Source organism: Monodelphis domestica, chromosome 5 (assembly GCF_027887165.1).
Source record: "Monodelphis domestica isolate mMonDom1 chromosome 5, mMonDom1.pri, whole genome shotgun sequence".
NCBI lineage: Eukaryota > Metazoa > Chordata > Mammalia > Didelphimorphia > Didelphidae > Monodelphis > Monodelphis domestica.
In genome coordinates, this window is record NC_077231.1 from 185,414,906 (window position 1) to 185,434,224 (window position 19,319).

At 33.7% G+C, this 19,319-nt stretch overlaps 1 protein-coding gene across 1 annotated transcript in view; it reads left to right on the plus strand.

Moving 5' to 3' along the window:
- CFTR (CF transmembrane conductance regulator) overlaps positions 1-19,319 on the plus strand; it is a 204,836-nt gene that overhangs the window by 62,084 nt on the left and 123,433 nt on the right. The window contains exons 8-11 of the mRNA XM_056799582.1: positions 4,437-4,683; positions 6,837-6,929; positions 8,563-8,745; positions 12,890-13,081. Coding sequence (XP_056655560.1) covers positions 4,437-4,683; positions 6,837-6,929; positions 8,563-8,745; positions 12,890-13,081 — 715 coding nt within the window. The remainder of the gene's footprint in view (positions 1-4,436; positions 4,684-6,836; positions 6,930-8,562; positions 8,746-12,889; positions 13,082-19,319) is intronic.

Sequence of the window (19,319 nt, forward strand, 5' to 3'; positions counted from 1 at the left end):
CATATGGTAGTAGATGTTTTGATGAGTTAATGAGACAAAATAAACAAATAAACAAAAATTCAATCCTCTTGAAATTGACTTTTTGAAATAAGCAGAATATTGCACTTTTTTTTTAGGTTCTTCTTAGGCTTTTAGGATCAAGTTTTTCTAGTTTGATAAGTCTCCCTAGAAATTGAGTTCTGTCATAACCTTTGAGACCAATGATCATCTACAAAATGCCATGAGTCTTTGAAGAATGGCTTTCATGGACAATTAAGTGGCTTATAAAAAAATGGCAAATACAAAATCTCTTTGGTGAAGTGTATTTGCTCTTTAAAATAAGAATGGCAATTTATGGAAGCAAAATTCCTAGCCTATAGTCCTAGCATTCAGACCTATTGACCTAAGCATTTGAAGTTAACTTGGCTTCATTAATGAAAATCACTAATAGGGTATCATTTCTTTTTTCTAACTTTCCAGCTTTCTTATGTTTTATTAGAACTGCAGTATATAGGTATTCAAGAATAACTAGCACCTATAGTATGAGGGCTTGCCAAGTTCTCTTCAGAGCTATTCATTCTCTTTTGTTGTCTATCTTTCACCCAACTTTTACCTTTGGCTCCAAGAAGCTATAGCATGTGCAGTGACTACACCCCTGCAAACCATTTTGGTAGATGGGCTAAACCAGGTTGAGGGTAACCAATGAGCCACAAACCCTTTGGTGAGTTAGGGGTTATCTACCCTAAGTATCCTGAATTTTGTCATGCCACTGGACTTGGATGATTCTAGAAGAAAGATGAGGCTAATGACTGCAACTGCTTTACTTAAATCCAATTCATACACAAGTTAAAACTTCACCCTGTGATGTCACTGATCCTCTTCAAAAATGAAGGATAAACAATATCTTACTATCCCTATATACTTCATGATCCAGTAATACTGGCTTCCTTGCTATTTCTCACATAGGGTACGCTATCTCTAGGCTTGTTCACTGGCTTTTCCACAGTGGAATTCTTCCTAATCTTTAGTCCCTCCTAGCTTCCTCAAAGTTTCAGTTAAAATCTCATTTTCTACAAGAATAGTCTTTAATCTCAGTTTATCTCCTCTGCCCAGGATCAAAAAGCTAGTGTGTGTCATAGGTAGGACTTGAACTTGTCTTCAAGGCCAAAGTTCAATACACTATACCACATTGCCCATCCACTTGTAGTACTTCATAAAAAAATGAAACAAAACAAAACAAAACAAAACTCACTTGTACTTAGCATTTGGGCTCCTCTCTGGCTTCACCTCAAATAACTTTCTTGCTTTGATCATTCAAGATTACATCCAGGGAAGACATACAGTACAGACTGTGGAGTGATTGTTGAACCAACCCTTGGCAAAAAATTAATCCAGTATATTTTCCAAGCCATATTAGGTCAATTTCCCTTATTCAAAGGCCTTGTTCCTTAAATGTTAGGAATTTGAAATTTTTTTAAAAATTAGGCAATTGAATGATGGGAGACTTATTGATTCAGGAAAATTGGTGAAAAGAGACCAATGATTTAAGGCACTATATTGCATCAAAAATTCAAAGGGAAAAATAGGCCAAAAGAAAAATATTTTCTTGGATGGGCTAAATATGGGTTACCTGGAATTCAAGGGGCTGATTCACCTAGATGGGAATGAAAACTAAACTCCAGGTGTGTGATTAGAACAACAAGAAAGAAAAGGTGAAATGTTAAGTCCTCTGCCATGTAAATAAAAGGAGTAAAAGTGTACTATTTCCCAAACATGGTTATTGGTCATTTCCCTTTATTATGCCATTTAAGAAAAAATCCAGGAAAGCCACAGAATTTTTCTCACCACCATCCAAAAAGGTTTATAATACCATAGCAGTTTGTTTAGGCCTTAGGAATTGTTTGTGGAAGTAACAATGATTAGGCAATCACGATCTTCATTACTGTTGGATATATTAGTGCTGGAATTGTTAGCATGGTTACTGGCTATTAGCTATACTTTTTCTCATATCTCAAAGATAAATTCCAGCTAGATGATCCCTACTGCTGGCTTTGATTATTTCTCCCTCTAGTACCAAAGATGAAATAGTATGTTGTGGTGAATAGAGTGCTAGGTCTACCAGTCAAGAAGACAGGTTCAAAATCTTCAAATTCTTGCTAGCTATATGACCTTGGAAAAATCATTCTGTAGGCCTCAGTTCTTCATCTATAAAATGAGAGGGTTGGATCCTTCCAGCTTTATTTCTATAATCGTGTGGAACTCATCCTTTCCACTATCAATTGATGTTTGCACAGTTCTAATAGTAAATGCTTGTTGTAGTTGTTCAGTCATTTCAGTTGTCTGACTCTTTTTGGCAAAGTAAATGCTTAGTTGTGGCTTATAGAATCTTGTTCCTTAATCTGGCATGAAATTGTTGCTTGAAAAGGTTGGAAATTACTGACGGAAGGCATGTTTTGAACTGACGTAAGTATGGGAAATAGTTGGCATGTACCAGAGAGATCAAATAAAATGTTCTGAGAGAAATTGCTCTGGTGAAGGGCAGTAGAATGATTAAACTCAGCCTTAGTGCCAGAGAGCTCCAAAGCACAATTATTATTTTATGGCACTTCTGTCATAAAATCACTTTCTAGTTTCAAAAGATACTGATAAAGTATTTTTATGACTCATATGTAATAAGCAGATTTCAATGAAAATACTACTCATTGGAGAATAATCTTTAAAAATTTTGTCTCCCTTCTTCTTTTGGTTATCTTTTCAAAATTACCTGTGCTTTCCCCTTCATTGTTCCTTCTTTTTTTCCCTACCCCTACCCCTTCTCCTCTTTCTTCCTTTCCCCACCCATTCTTCTCTCTTCTTCTTTTCATATTCTTTCTATGCACTCCTTAAAAATATCCTGTAGTCATTGTCTTCCTGACTTCTCTTCTCCTTTATTTCCACCTGCCACATGACACTAGACTCAAAATTCTTTCTTTATACCAGGGCTGGGTGGGGTAGGTTCTTGTGGGAACTGAGCAATATGGATCCAAAAGTTGAACTCAGCGTTGAGATACTTTTTATTAGTACTGTCTTTTTCTCTTCACGTCTTAACTTAGAGTTCTATGACATTTATTCCAATACCTTCTAGAACATCTCTAATGTATAAATATTCAAATTGTTCTCTGAGTAAGAGTACTAAAAGACTTTGGGGAGATAGAAAATTAACTTAGCAAAAGATAGCTTAGAAAGTGAACTAAAATATCTTAAAATCCATCTAGTATTGTAAAAAATGTTGACAATATTTAAACAAAATTTTATTTTTGTATATGAAAATTATTGAGTCATAAGTAAATGCAAATATCTTTATTAACATGGTATCAATGACTTTCTTCTTAAAACTTTCTGGAAAAAGTTATACATTGAAATTTTCCTCAATTACATATATAATTTATTTTTTAAAATTATGTTTAGTTACAAGTGTTTCAAAAAGTCAGACCAGTACATGATCAAGTCAATTATCATATCTCTGTCAATGAATAAAAGTGATGTATTATGGGAAACCACAATAATTATCCTTGTAATTATCATCTTTAGATTAATTTAAATTAATTAAGGATGTACTCTTAACATGCCAAATTTATCTATTTAATATACCTTTTTATTATCCAAGCTCTACATTTATTTACATTTTCATCTGTGACAGTTTCAGGGTAAATAAAAAAAATTATTATCTGTTGTGTATAGTAGCCCTGTGCTTAAGTTTCATTTATAATTCAAAGCCATATTTTGGAGGGTATCTGGAGACTATCTCAAAATAGAGTGTTAGAATAAAAGAGAATACTAATAGTGAACAGAATTAAAGAAATTGTTTTTCTTAATATGAAAACTTTCCTTTCTAAGAAGAGTAGTTACATAGTTGACAATATTAGGCCAGATTTACTTTCCAGCGATACAACACTTCTACTTTGAAGCTTCTTTGAAACGGTCGAGCAATTTAGATGAGATATATCTGATGATATGAACCTAAGTCACAATTATTTAAGTATCATTGCTTCTAAAAATGAGTGTGTCAAAAAAATAAAACAAAATAAAAGGTAGAAATATTAGCTTGTGTACCAATTGTTTATGTGAAACTGGAGAGGTTTATTTTTATATTTAACCTCAATTCACTGCATGGTAAATGTGTGATGAATTTTGTTTATGAAATTCTGTTTAATTGAATTGAGTTTTAGATTAAGAATAGCATTCTTTGTATAAATTATGCTTCCTCTTTGATTTTCAGAAATATTTGGGGATATGACTACTTCCTTTCACCAATTGTCTACTCAGTTGAATAAGATTTTGATCAAACTCCTACAATGTAGTAGACACTGTGATGATTTGAAAAAATATAACATTCTGAGATTAAATTCCAAGATGCGAAAAATTTGCAACTCTGAAATACTACCCCAAATTCATTTTATTTTGTTTTGTTTTTACAGAACTGAACTGAAATTGACCCGAAAAGCCGCATATGTGAGATACTTCAATAGCTCAGCCTTCTTCTTCTCAGGTTTCTTTGTTGTATTTCTAGCTGTGCTTCCTTATGCCTTGATGAAAGGAATTATCCTGCGAAAAATATTTACAACCATCTCATTCTGTATTGTTCTTCGAATGGCAGTAACTCGGCAGTTTCCCTGGGCTGTACAAACCTGGTATGATTCTCTTGGAGCAATAAACAAAATACAGGTAGTGTATAACAACTACATGTGCAGTACTTTCTGGGCATTTCTAAACTTGCTTAGTGGATCTGTCTTACTAATTGGGCATCTTTGGCCATGAGCCTTTCATCACCTTTGTTCTTAATAGCGGTGAGTTTTTCTGCACAAAGGGCTATTGGAAATCTTGACTGATGCAGAGTGGTTTAGGGATTGCTATTTTATCAATCTACAGACTTTTCTGTGGATCCTCATGGAGTTATTAATTTTTACACAGATTGGTGGCAAAATAACTAGAAAAAGACATAATTTTACCTGCCACAACCTCTGTTAAAATGTTCCTAAATAATATTGTTGGAAAGGATTAAGTTTGAGTCAAAATGGCCTTGTACATCAAGTCAAATTATTCACATAAGCCAGCATTGATGGCACAATTGACACCTTTTGAGAGAAGTTTTAAAGTACACATGTAATAAATTTTTAACTTTTAAAATACACAATTGACTTCTTTCTAGTTTCATTGCATCATAGACTTAGACAATCAGTAAATATTTATTAAACTCCTACTATGTGCCAGGCACTTTGCTAAGCACAGTGTTGAGTAGATTTTTTAAAAATTAAATTAATCAATTAAATTAATTAATTTTGAATATTTTCCCATGGTTACATGATTCATGTTCTTTCCCTCCCCTCCTTTCACCCCCCTCCCATAGTCAATGAGCAAGTCCATTGGGCTTTACATGTGTCATTGGTCAAGACCCATTTCCATATTATTAATATTTGCACTAGACTGATCATTTAGAATCTACATCCCCAGTCATATCCCCATCAAACCATGTGACCAAGAAGTTTTTTTTTAAATAGATTTTTTTAGAGGTCATCTAATTCAATCTCTTCATCTTTCAGGCAGGGAGTCTCAATCCTAGAGAAATTAAGTGACCCCAACTTCACATGGGCAGTAAATAGGAAAGCCAGGATTCAAATCTAGGTCCTATGATTCCAAATCTAATGTACTTTCATCTGAATCACACTGTCTTTCATTAGCTATAAATAAATGCACAGAGAGATGACAATTTCTGTGACTTCATATGGAATTAGGAAGATAATGATTGAATAGCAAGATATGCCAGGGACCATTTTAAAAACTGGAAACAAATATAAGCAGAATGAAAGACATTCCCTGCCTTCAAGGAGCTTACATTCTAAAGGAGGAAGATAACACATAAAAGAAAGCTGAAAATGGACTTGGGGAGTGGGTTTTAGGAGCTAGAGATCCCTACAGTAGTACACAGTACATGGCAAGATGGCTGTAGTACAATCAGAGAGAGCCTGAAGAGGAATGAGACATGGAAGGCCTGAGAATCCTTCTTAAATGGAGGTCCTTAGAGAAGTCACCCATTTAAGAGGAAAAATCATAGGGGCTAAGGGTACTTCCAATGTCTGAGTGTCGTGGCTGGAGGATGAAGAGATTTCTATTAATTCCTGAGTGATGAATTTTGTTTTTCTTGGAAGATGGGAACAATACAATTACTTTTAGTCAGGAAAATCATCTGTGCTGTCATATCTGTAGTTTTCTGACTCAGGATAGTCTCCTGGGGTGGCCACTCCTGGAATCAGGTTCTCTGCCTCTTCAGTGTTCCATCCTCAGCTCTGACAACCTAATAGAGCATGGTTTCTTAAACTGGACTCTGTGACTGTTAGCATTTTTTTGTAATTGCAAATTGCTTCCTTTGTAATCTCTATATTTTACTTTATGCATTTAAAACATTCTTTGGAGAAGGGATGCATAGGCTTCACCAGATTGCCCATTGAATCCATGAAAAAATAAAGGTTAAAAACATCTGGGTAGAGCTGGCTTCCTCAGATAGTCAATCATTGTGGGATGTGTATATATCAAAGAAGAACCCATTCCTTGTAAACAAACAAAAATGTATTTTACTGACAATTTCTTAGGCTTAAGTAAGGTTTTCCCATAATTTAATATTTCATATCAAAATTGTGCAATATGGGTTTAACTATTTAGCTATTGAGGTTCTGAAAGGGCAATAATATTTAAGAAGCTTCAGTCTCAAATTATAGTATCTATATAAGGATCTTATATAATTATGTATTGGAAATAGGTAGGCCTCTGTTATTGTTGGTTTTGGTCATTTGCTTACTGTTTCTGTTTTCTTTTATAAACAGGATTTCTTACAAAAAGAAGAATACAAAACATTGGAATATAACTTAACAACCACAGAAGTTATGATGGAAAATATAACAGCATTCTGGGATGAGGTCAGGATTCAAAAACAAAAACAACAAATAATCATTTTTCAACTTATTTGCTTCAAATACTTAAACATTTTGATCTTTGAGATTTTGTATTTATACTGTAAGATGGCAGGACTATAACCATAATATAATTTTAGAAGTGAAATTAACCAACTCCCCTAATTTTTTTGAATTAAAAAACCTTACAGCTTAAAAATGTCAAAAACATGTTACATGTTGTTTGTAGACAAAGGAAATTGCAAAGCTGATATTCCTTGTTCAAGATCCCATGGCCAAGTAGTAGACTCTAAAATAAAAGCCATGACTTTGTTCCCATTCCCTTACATTTTGCCCCACACCATAAAAATGCTCAAAATAATGGCTTTTTAAATACTCTAATCCTTTGCTTTTATTCAATTTGGAAATTTTGCTATTATTTGTTAGTGTTTTTTGATCCCTTAAATAGCATTTTGTATTTTCTGTTACAGAATATTTTTTGTCTCAGTGAAGAATAGTGTCAGGAACTTTCTCTTTCAGAGCTTCATTTATTTGTGCAATGTATTTTCTTGTCATTTAGATTTGGTTTGCCTAGAGAATATGAGCCAGAAATAAAGCAGGAAAGAGAGCAAGAAAAAAAATACCTTTTGTCATCATTTCAGTTATTTTACTCATCTAGGATTAGGCTGGAACCTATTAGCCTCTGAATCACCTGTGCCTCCTCCCCCCCTTACCCCCTATCCTCTCATTTTTATTTATCTATTGAAAATGTATAGATTGATTTAAAGATCAGCTTAGGCCATGTATTTCTCATTATGACTAGAAGTTCCAAATCCTATTCCAACCTGTAAAAAAGATAGATTCTTTCCCTTAGCTCCTCAATTCCTTGGTATCTATCATCTAAAGAATGTAGTTAGAAGTGAGGCACCCAAGGGAAAGTCAGCTATTTTATCTTAACTGTGTGTATATGAAGCTCCCTCTAGAAGTTCAAAGGAACCAGGTGTGTGTCAGGGAACTGCCAGATATGGTCAATCTTCATTCATTTACTCTTGATTTGTTCCAGGTTGGTCTGGGTATAGTGTTACTTCCCTTCAGCTCTACCTTGTGGAGAGCCTAGGATAACTAGGCTCTTTCTAAAAAGATATATATTTTTAGTGTTTTGAGTTCCTCAAAGAGATGTTTTTATGAGTAGAATTCCCTTACATTGTATGTAGATGAATATTTTAGAGAAAATCATTTTCAATTGCTTGACAATCTAGTTAAGAATAATTTAAAAATTGTAAAAGGACATAGGATCCTTTCTTACATGTTACTGTGGCAGCTCACCAAAGTCCCTGAGTTCTGGGAAATCACATGTCATTATATGTCCTATGAATCTGAAAAAGTCTAGATTTTAAGCTTTGGGGAAGACTGGTGTCAATCACTGTTTGAACTACTTTAGATTGGAAAGGTTCATTGCTTAGTTGTTGGTAATGAGGCGATTTTGGAGGGTAAAGGTGGCACTGTAACACATGGAGTATTATCTATGAAAAAGTGTCAATCTGCACAAATGTAGTGAGTACTCGCACTTACAAAATCATACTCTTATGAAGCATTTAATTTAAAGCTAAGATAATTAGCAGATATGCCTGTGGTTTATTTTCTGTTTATTCTTTTCCAGGGATTTGGAGAATTATTTGTAAAGGCAAAACAGAATAATAGTGATGTGAAAATTTCCAGTGGTGATAATGGCCTCTTCTTTAGCAACTTCTCACTTCTTGGTACTCCTGTCCTTAAAAATATCAGTTTCAAGATAGAAAAGGGACAATTGTTGGCTGTTGCTGGATCTACTGGGGCAGGCAAGGTATTCCACTTTATTTATGTAAGCTATGAATATTATTTATACATTTGTGCTATATCTATTTATAGTTGCAACTCAAGGATTGCCTTAACATTTCCTTCTTCTTTTTCTAGTGAGTATATGGCTCTAGGATGTGTTATAATTTAATATATAAAACAGTTTGTAGTGGAACATTTAAATTTAATTTTTCTTTTGTAATGATGAGTGGTGAAGTAATTTAAGTTCTTGTGGGAGACACAAATATAAAGATTATCAGAATATTTTTCTAAATTTATACATTATTAGAAAGTAGGGTATCAACTGGAGTCCACGCCAAGAGTGATTCTATCTTGTACTTCTTTGCTTCCTGTACAGCAACTGTCTGCCATGATGGTGGTGGTGGTTGTTTAATTATTTCATTCATGTCTAACTATTTGTAATCCCATTTGAATTTTTCTTGGCAAAGATACTAGAGTGGTTTGCCATTTCCTTCTCCAGCTTATTTTGCAGATGAGGAAGCAGAGCAAATAAAATTAAGTTGTTTGTCCAGGGTCACAGAGTTAGTTAAGTGTCTGTGGCTAGATTTGAACTTGGGTCTTCTTGACTCCAACCCTGTTACTCTAGCTATTGTGATACCTAGCTGCTACCTAATATTTGTGGGTTGCATAATAGACCCTCAAGGAAAAAAAAACTGTTACAGGAATGAATTGGGGCACCATCTGCATTTTGACAGAATTTGCCAAAATTTTTAAACTCAATAAAAATAATGGTGGTTTGATGATGCTTTTCCAGATGGGGTGAGATGGATATATGATCATGCTTAGAATATATGTCTTAGGTTCAGATATAGCCTTTGATACTTGCTGGGTGACTGTGGATGAGTCACTTCAATAGGTGGCATTAAGTGGAGAAAGTTTCCATATAGATAGTTTCCCATAACTTATCAGTCTAGTTTTTTTTTAAGACTGATATATATTTATATGTGTATACACACATAAATAGGTAAACATGTATATCCATACACATACATATACATACACAAATATGTGCATGTATGTGTATACAGGGTGTCTCAAAAGTCTTAATAAATCTTAAGCTTTAATTCATTAATATTGGACTAAAACTTTGATGAAATTTTGTATGTGTGTGCATATGTACATATATGCAGACATCATTATGGTTTGCAAAGCATGTTACATGCATTGATTCAATGGTTAATTTATGAACTATATTAAAATGTTCATTTCTTCTATTATATAAGCAATAATTTTTCATTTATTTCATCAAATTAAGCAGCCTTACAAAGTTCATGGAATTTATTCCCCTCTAATAAACTATAGAAAAAATAGGAACAAGATAGAGAAGTTAATTTTCACAGTGCTGATAAGACTTTTTAGATTTTTTTCTCTAGCATTCAGGAGTTGTTAGAAGTAATATAGTCTTTATACATAATGTATAAAAAGATAAATTTATGATATGTAAAAAAACATGATTTAAGATATTAGAAAAGAAGAGTTAATGGATCCACATTTGTTAGTCTAGAGAGGAGTCTGGAGTGTCTTTAATACTGGTCATATTTTAATCCTATTTGACTCAATAAATGCTTATTAAATATATGCCATGTGAAGGCACACACTATTGGAGGCATAAAGATGAAAAATTACACATTACCTGCCTTCCTGGAATTTGCAATCTCATTAGAGTGATTGATATGTCACATAGAGAAATAAGTATAATAAAAGATGGAGTGTGATAAAGGCAGACCAAGTACTTTTAGAAAATTTGAAGGTGAACCTGGTTTCAACTTGGGAATAAGGAGAAAAATCAAGAAAGGTTTTATGGAACAGGTAGCACTTAAAAGAAAAAGAACCAACATAGGTAAATAGGGAAGGTAGAGAGAAAAAGAGAAAAGAAGGTTGAGGAGATAGTGCTGTGGTCCTGTAGCTTAAGAGTGAGAAGGGAAAAATATATTGGTGGAGAACAGAAAACCTTCATTAGAGAAGGTGTCAAGGAATGTTGAATCTTTGGGAGAAGTCAAAGGAAAAGCATCCAATAGAGAAAGCATCCACATTATTGCAGAGGTTGATGAACAATAGCTCCCCATAGCTCAGGCTAGAATTAGTGAAATTAGACTTAAAATTCATGACAGATTTAAGTTAGACTTTAAGAAGGAATTTCTTAATAGTGAGACATATTGAACATTGGAGTGGGCTATGAAGCAATATTGCTTCCTTTCTCTAAAGGGCTTCAATTAGAGGATCAATTCTTTTCTCTGATTATTCAGATTTTATACATGATAAAAGCATGTAAGGGAAGATTAAGTGACTTTATAACAGCTTTTAAGCTATTGTTTTCCCATGAAAGGGCATTGTTCCGGGAGCAAATAAACATTTTATAGAAATGATAGTTAAAACTTAATTAAGTTAGAAAGTAAAAAGGCTCTCAATGATTTTTTTTAAAGGACAATTACTTACACATATCTAATCTTGTTAGTAGTATTTTCAGGAATTTGTTATCTGATACATGGGAAATAAATCTCACAAAAATGTTTGAATGATTGTATTTGGTTTGTCATTATTTAACTCAATACAATATAATTAACTCAAAACCATATAATTTTATAGTATTCTCTTTAATGATATTTTTCTGCTCCATAATGTGGATTTTATAAGGAAAGAACCAATGAGATTTTCCTTCCTACTAAATAATTTCCCCTGTACATTGTTTTACCCCTCTCTTTTTTTGTCCAAGTGTTTTCTTGATTTTTTTTTCACTAGCTATAGCCATTGTTTAAGAGGAAATTGTGATGGAAGAAATATAGGTTGCTTCAAGGAAAAGATAATTCCAAAAGAAAGTTTGCAAACAAGAATGTTGTTAGTGTGTTTCATATAAAGTTTTTCTTTTTGTTACTTCTGAATTATATTAACAGTCATGGTACACAAAAGGAGTTGCTACTAGTTACTGATTTCCTTTGAATTATTAGACCTGTCCTCATTTAAATCGCTGGCAATTCTTTCAAGAAATGATAAACTGATAAATGTGAATTGCAAGAATGACAGTGGGAAAGGCCAAAGCACTAGCTGACAGGCATTTCCTACAAATAATCCACCTAGGTCTTAGAAATAGGATCTGCCAAGGTTCCGTACGAGAAGAGGCACTAATCAAGGAGAGGAGGAACTAATCAAGAGAGCATTTTATTTTATTTTATTGGTCATCAGAAAAAAGATATGAAAAAATGCTCCTAAAAAGCTATTATAGGAAATTCTTGGATGAAGAAACTCCCTCTACCAATTCAAGTTGACACCTTCTTTGAAACTTCTAGTCAGAGTTGCTTTGAAAATTGAGAAGTCAAGTGCCTCCCCCAGAGTCACACAGCTAGTATGAGTCAGAAGGGAGTCTTGAACTCAGGTTGTCCTGGCTCCAACACCCATTCTCCAATATACAATTCTTTCTCTCTCTCTCTCTCTCTCTCTCTCTCTCTCTCTCTCTCTCTCTCTCTCTCTCTCTCTCTCTCTCTCTCTCTCTCTCTCTCTCTCTCTCTCTCTCTCTTTCTCTTTCTCTCTCTCTCTCTCTCTCTCTCTCTCTCTCTCTCTCTCTCTCTCTCCTCTCTCTTCTCTCTCTCTCTCTCTCTCTCTCTCCCCCCCTCATTCCCCTTCCCCTCTCATTCCTTTCTGCTCCTCTCCCTCTCCCTCTCCCTCCTTCCTTTCCCCTTTTCTCTCCAGTTATATTTATTGTCTTGAAAGTTCTTTAAATAAACAATAGCTCATTTTCATATAGCACTTTCCTCACAACAACCCTATAAAGTAAGTAGCAAATATTCCCTTTTCACAGATGAAAACATTGGGGCTCTGAAAGATTTAGTGACTTATATAGTATCCCACAGCTAGATGTCTGAGAAGTGATTCCAACCTTAGTCTCCTCACTCCAAAGCAGGCCCTCTCTCCACTCTGCTTTTTTGTTTCTCAGATCTGGAGTTTTGTCCATAACAAACACTTAAGCATGCTTTTTCAGCCATTCAACCATTCATCCAATATTCTTGTTTGGGATAATGTAGATCTATGCTATCCTGGGGATGAGGAATGAAGTCTATAGTCTCTTTAGGAGGACTTTATCAATAAAGTATTTAATCATCTGTCTCAGTTTAATGCCACTGATTTTCATTTTTCAGACTTCACTTTTAATGATGATCATGGGAGAATTGGAACCTTCAGAGGGCAAAATTAAGCACAGCGGAAGGATTTCCTTTTGTTCTCAGTTCTCTTGGATCATGCCTGGTACTATTAAAGAAAACATTATTTTTGGTGTTTCTTATGATGAATACCGATATAGAAGTGTCATCAAAGCCTGCCAATTAGAAGAGGTATGTCTTTATCTAACATTTTTGTAAGATATTTTTAAAAGTTTGTATGGGAAACAATCCTCTTACTGATAGTGGGAATTGTTTTTTGTTATTACTATATTTGTTAAGTATATATATTTAATTTGAATTATTAAAAAAGGCCAACTTGATAGTGAAGTAGAGAACAGAGGTGTCCTTGTGAATGGATCATTGCCTAATATCTGAGGGATAGAGTTAGATCTGGTCCCTGAAACACTGAGCATTCATTGAGATCATTACTTGCCTACCAGCTCCACTTCACTAACAGGGTGAAGACCAAAAGAGGACCAATGGCAGATGGTAGTAGAATCATAGCTTTTGATATAGGAAGAGTTCAGTTTTGGGGAAGCCCTTTCAGAAAACAAACAGCATGGCTAAGTAAGTGTCAAAGATAATGGTAACTTGGCCTCATGATGATTAGCCATACTAGAGGCAATACAGGATGTAGTTCTAGTCAAGGGCAATGACTTAAGAGGCAAAATCTTACTTAAAGGGTTGATCCAGCTTTAGTGAACATATTTTAACTGCTTCAGGGAAACCAACATGAGCCAAAAAGAGCTGATTAAGAACCAGTTAACATTGACAGAACTGAAATCACTGAAGCTTACAAGGGAAGACAGAAAGAGTCCATGTAAAAAACTTGATGTCCTAGGAAGATATTTGTGGATACCTTCTAAGGAATGATTTTCTTTCTAGGGAGTTGGGGGTGTAGCTTATACTTTAGGAAGGTGGGAAGTCATTGAGACATTCTCAGAAGAATGCAGGTGGTTAATTCAAGGTCTTTAGGCTGTCCAGTTGTTTCTAATTCTCTCTGATCCCATGGACAATAGTATGCCAATGTCATTGGAGAGGATTTCTTGGTAAAGATATTAGAGTTGTTTGCAATTTCCTTCTTGAGTGGATTAAGACCAAGAGAAGTTAAGTGACTTGCTTAGAATCACATAGCTACTAGGTATCTGAGGCTGGTCTTCTTGATTCCAGGTGAATGCTTTATCCACTGAGCTACCTAGCTGCCTCTAAGTCTTTATAAGGTAACATAAAAGGAAGCATGGATTGTTAAATATTCTGTGAGCCAGAGAACATCTTAGCCAGAGATATATACAAGTGAGAGTTAGATTCTACAAAGGCTGAGAAACCTAGTAACCCTGCCAATTTGAATCCATATTGAACTAGGAGTCTTCTGGCCCAGTTTCCAATCCAGGCAGGATATGGATAAGGATTTGTAGTTTCCCACCTCAGCAAAGCAGAACATTTTTTCGAGGACCATGCTGGCCAGCATAATTTCTTAGACTTTAGTTCTAATATGTTGCTGTTTTTGTTTCCATATACATTAATATAGTCATTATGTATATTGTTTTCCTTGGTCTGCTTATTTCCTTTAGCATCAATCAGTTCATATAAATCTTTCCATGCTATTCTACTTTAATAGAATTTATCAGTATTCTGTTATCTTAAGCTATCACATTTCTCTTCTTCAGAAGTATAATTATATGTTATAGCCATTTTAGTATAATTTTGCATTTCATCAAAGGCATTCCCAACTATAGTCATTTATATAGTACAAAACAATTATTGCATAACTAGTGTTTACAGTTCATGTTTAGGCAGCATGTTAAGTTGCTTCACAACAGCCCTGTGAAGTATAGTTTCTATTCCTTCAAAAATATTGAAGTCATCTATAGAATAAAAATTAAGCCATAAAACATTTATCAAGGACTCAATGTCTTCAAAGTACTGTGCTAGAGAACCCATGATTATTGCCCTCAAGGAGTCTGTAGACATAAAAACATGTTCTTGTTGTCCAGCAGGCAGATGAAATCTCTTAAAATGATTGACAGGATATATGAAAGCAAGTTTTGAAGTAGTAAGGGTACCTCTTGAATGTGAAAGGAATCTTAGATCACTGAGCAATGAGATGAATGGCTCTAAATTGTCTTTTTATACATTTGTAGGACATGGATTTTTTTGTGCTTCTCCAAAAGTAACCTTCTGAGAAATCATTAAAGCAACATAATTTACTGGAGGGAGCATAAGGCTGCCATTTAGGAATTTTTGAGATAAAATTGGGAATAATAGCTCAATCAGTGGCCTTGGGCATATAACTATGTAACCTTTCTTGGCCTTCCCTTCTGTTCTTTGATCTAGGAAAAAATTTAAGGTGATTCAACAGTCTGACTTTACAAATGAATTGTGGAGATTTATTATCTATTAACCACAATCAAAAATTGTTTGAGATCTTAAGACTTTTTCTTACTCTTGACTCTTCAAATATATAGATATAGATATATAGATATATATTGGATCAAATATTAATCTTTGCTTGAGTGTGATATTTTTTCTGGGTTTATAGGTGTGTTCTTTGAATCAATGGTGCTATTTATAGTCATTCTAAACAGCATGCAATATTTAATACTTAGAGTTTCTTTCCTAGCCTCTCACAAAAATTGGAACAGAGGCAGGAATAGCAACTGTGTGAAAATGTAAATGAATGAATAGTGGATTAGTACACATTGTAAAAATAAAACCTCTTCAGTTCTTGTAAAGGTGTCCAGTATGTGTAAGCAACATATTCTCCTTATTTCAGTTGTTCAACAATCAGTTTAATAAGCTGTAGCTCTTTTTTTTGCATATATGGCAGCCCTACCCTGGAAGCAGAGGAGAAATTTTAAAAAGGTATCATATCAGAAAATATTTAGAAACAATAGGAACTGTAATAGTTCTTCTTCCTAGAGTGATGTTGTTTTAAGGAGAAGGTTGACATATCCAAGGGAATTCTGAGAGAATTCTGAGTGAGTTATAAAGGTTACTGATAATGTATAATAAAAAAAATTAGGAGGCATCAAGACCTGGCAAGATAAAATGAAGACTTTTTAAAGCTGGAGGATCAGAAAACTTGAAGTAGATGTCTGTTTTACTGTTTATAATCCCTTTGACACATATTGGGGATCCTTATTCATATGCTATCCATACTATTATAATTAGTCAATCCCTTTTAATTAAAAATATATATATATAGCATTCTACTAAACATCAATACTTAATAAATATTTATCTTTTTAGATTATTTAGAATCTAATGGCAAACCTATAATTTCATTTTTTAAAATAAAAGAAAGTATCAAATTTCATAGATTACTATCTCTTCCATGAAATCTCTTTTTTTTACTACTCCAACCTACAACAATTTCCTATAACTCAACAGTTAACTACTTTTTCAACATTTATTAGCCATATAATTAATTTGGTAGATAATCATATGTTGTTTTCTGATATTACCAATATTATTATTTAGTTTATATTCTCCCACAAATGCTTCATTTTTCTTGTCTTCCTGACATATAAATTAACTCCATTAAGGCAAAGACTAGGACTTATGCTTTTTTCACTTCTCTCAAAATGTCTTAACACAGTGGAAGACACATAAAGGCATTTGTTTATAGTTTATAGTTACAGTTATAGTTTAAATCAACATTGATGGAATACCTGTGAAGAACTCTGTCTGTAAAGTATTTTGGGGGCTATGTAGACAACAGCATCCAGAAATGGTTGAGTTTAATTTATTTCAGTTAAGCAAATATTATCAAGCAATTAGTATGTGGTTAGAATTGTGGTTGGGCAAATAAAACCTTGTTTTAAAAAGATACATTATTATTTGGATATATGTCTCTATATAGGAAATGTACATTTGTACTATGCATATAAAAATAGTGAGAATTCAGAGGAAAGGAAAAGAGTTCTATAGCATGGGATTAATTAGAAAACACTTTGTAGAAGTGACAGTACAAGTACAATTTAAAGGAAGGATAAGAAATCCTTACTTACTAATTTAGTCTTTTGTTCCAAAAGCGCTTTTGCAAATCAATTCTTTGTAACTCTGAATATATAGTGCAATTAATGTTAATGTTCTCAGTCTAGTCCATAAAGCTTAATTAAAACATGATAACAGTGTTCTGAAAACCTAAGAACATGGTGGCTATCGTACAAGAGGAAGGAAGAGGAGAAAGAATATTTTCATTTTTTACTTAGGTCAGCAGATAGGCTAAACCAAGTTGAGGGTAATCAATGGACCACAAGCTCATAGGTAAGTTAGGGAGATGTCTACCTAAATAAAGCATGTGAAGACTTCCCTGGTGAGATGGGTGGATGAGAAAAAACTTGTTCCAACAGCCATTAAAGAGTCTGAAGCAAGTACTGTAGAGTGCTTAGAGTTTGTTTAAACATTGAAGATACAAGTTTGCCTACCACATCCCAGGTCGTCACTAGTCTTCCTGACTTTTCTCTTGCCACTAGCCTTCAATAAATCTGAGAGAGAAAGTGATGCTAATGACTTTGAACAATTCAACCTCACTTAAATCTAATTCATGTACAAGTCAAAATATTGCCTTGTGATATCATTTGTCCTCTTTGAAAATGAAAGACAAACTACAATAACAGTTTAAGGCAAATAAGTGATAGTTTGAAATAGGTTAAGATTTTCCTTAATGCCTTCTTATAAACTCCATCTTTAGAAAGGGGGAGCGGAAAGATAAGAACTTGTGATTGAACAAGGGGAACAGAAGAATAGAAAATTGAAAGTAGATTGCATCAAATATAGATCACTAGTGTTGAACACACTTTTTTGATATCCTCTTCCTGTTTGAAAAGAAGAGGACCCAGGGCAAAGAGAAGGAAAAAGCATAGAGCATAGGGAAACACACAATGAATAATCATAAATGTGAGTGTGAATGGGATGAAGTTCCATTTAGAATTAAAGTGGCTATTGTAATACATTAGAAAATATAATCTGACAATATTAGTTTACAAGAACAAATTTGAAATAAACTCAAAACAGATTCACTTTGAATTATAAGGGACTAAGGAAAAATCTATTGTACTTCATCTAAATTCAAAAAAGAAAAGATATTAATTATGATCTCAGATAAAGCAACAATAAAATGGTGACTGGAACCTTAAAAGAGATAAATTAAAAGAGAGAAGACTACATTATGCTTACATTATTATACACTTAATGCATAGTACCTAAATATTTAAGTGGAATTTAATTTATAAGAAGAAAGAATATATTTATAATAACTCAGGATCTCAATGTATCCCCCTCAGATATAGATAAATTTAGCAAAAAGATAAGCGATAAAGAAGTTAAGGACACAAATAGAATTTTAGAAGTTAGGTAAAAATAAATATTTCAACATTAATAAATTGAAGCAGAAAGGAATATATCTATATGTTTTCCAGCTATTTATAGCATCTTTACAGAAACCGACCTGTACTAGAGCATAAATACTTCATAAGCAAATGCATAAAAGCAAAAATATCAAACATTATTTACCAATCACAAGGCAAAACATTACTTAGATTCACAAAAGTATCTTTCAAGATAAGATTAAACATTATTTAGAAATTCACACAATCCTAAAGAATGAATGGATCAAAGAACAAATTATAGAAACAAAAAAAATCATTGAAGACAATTACAAAGAAACAATGTGCTTTGAAATGTAAGCAAAAAACTGGAGATAGATATCTCTATATAGTTTCATCAACATAGAAGAGAGAGATCAGTGAATGGAGCATTCAATTAAAAATATCCCCTAACAAATAAAAAAATTAAACACCAAAATAAATATCTAAGAATCAGAGGAGAAATTACATTTTTAAAAAAGAAGCCTTTAAAAATAAAATGGACAAGGGACAGCTAGGTAGCTCAGTGGCTTGAGAGCCAGGCCTAGAGATGGGAGGCCCTAGGTTCAAATCTGGCCTCATACACTTCTCAGCTGTGTGATCCTGGGCAAATCACTTAATCCCCATTGCCTAGCCCTTACCACTCGTACACAGTATTGATTCAAAGAAAGAAGGTAAGGGTTTTAAAAAATAAAATAAAATAAAATAAAATAAAATAAAATAAAATAAAATAAAATAAAATAAAATAAAATAAAATAAAATAAAATAAAATGGACAAGAGGAGGTAGTTGGTTCAGTGGACTGAGAGCCAAGCCTAGAGATGGGAGGTTCTGGGTTCAAATGTGAATTCAGATACTTCCTAGGTGTGTGACCCTGGACAAGTCACCTAAGCACAATTGCCTGACTCTTACTGCATTTCTGCCTTGGAACCAATACACTGTATTGATTCCCAAGATGGCAGGTTAGGGTTCTTTAAAACCCAGATAAAGTAGAGGAGCTAGTCTGGTTTTCAGAAAGAAAGAACGGATGAGTTGTTCTCT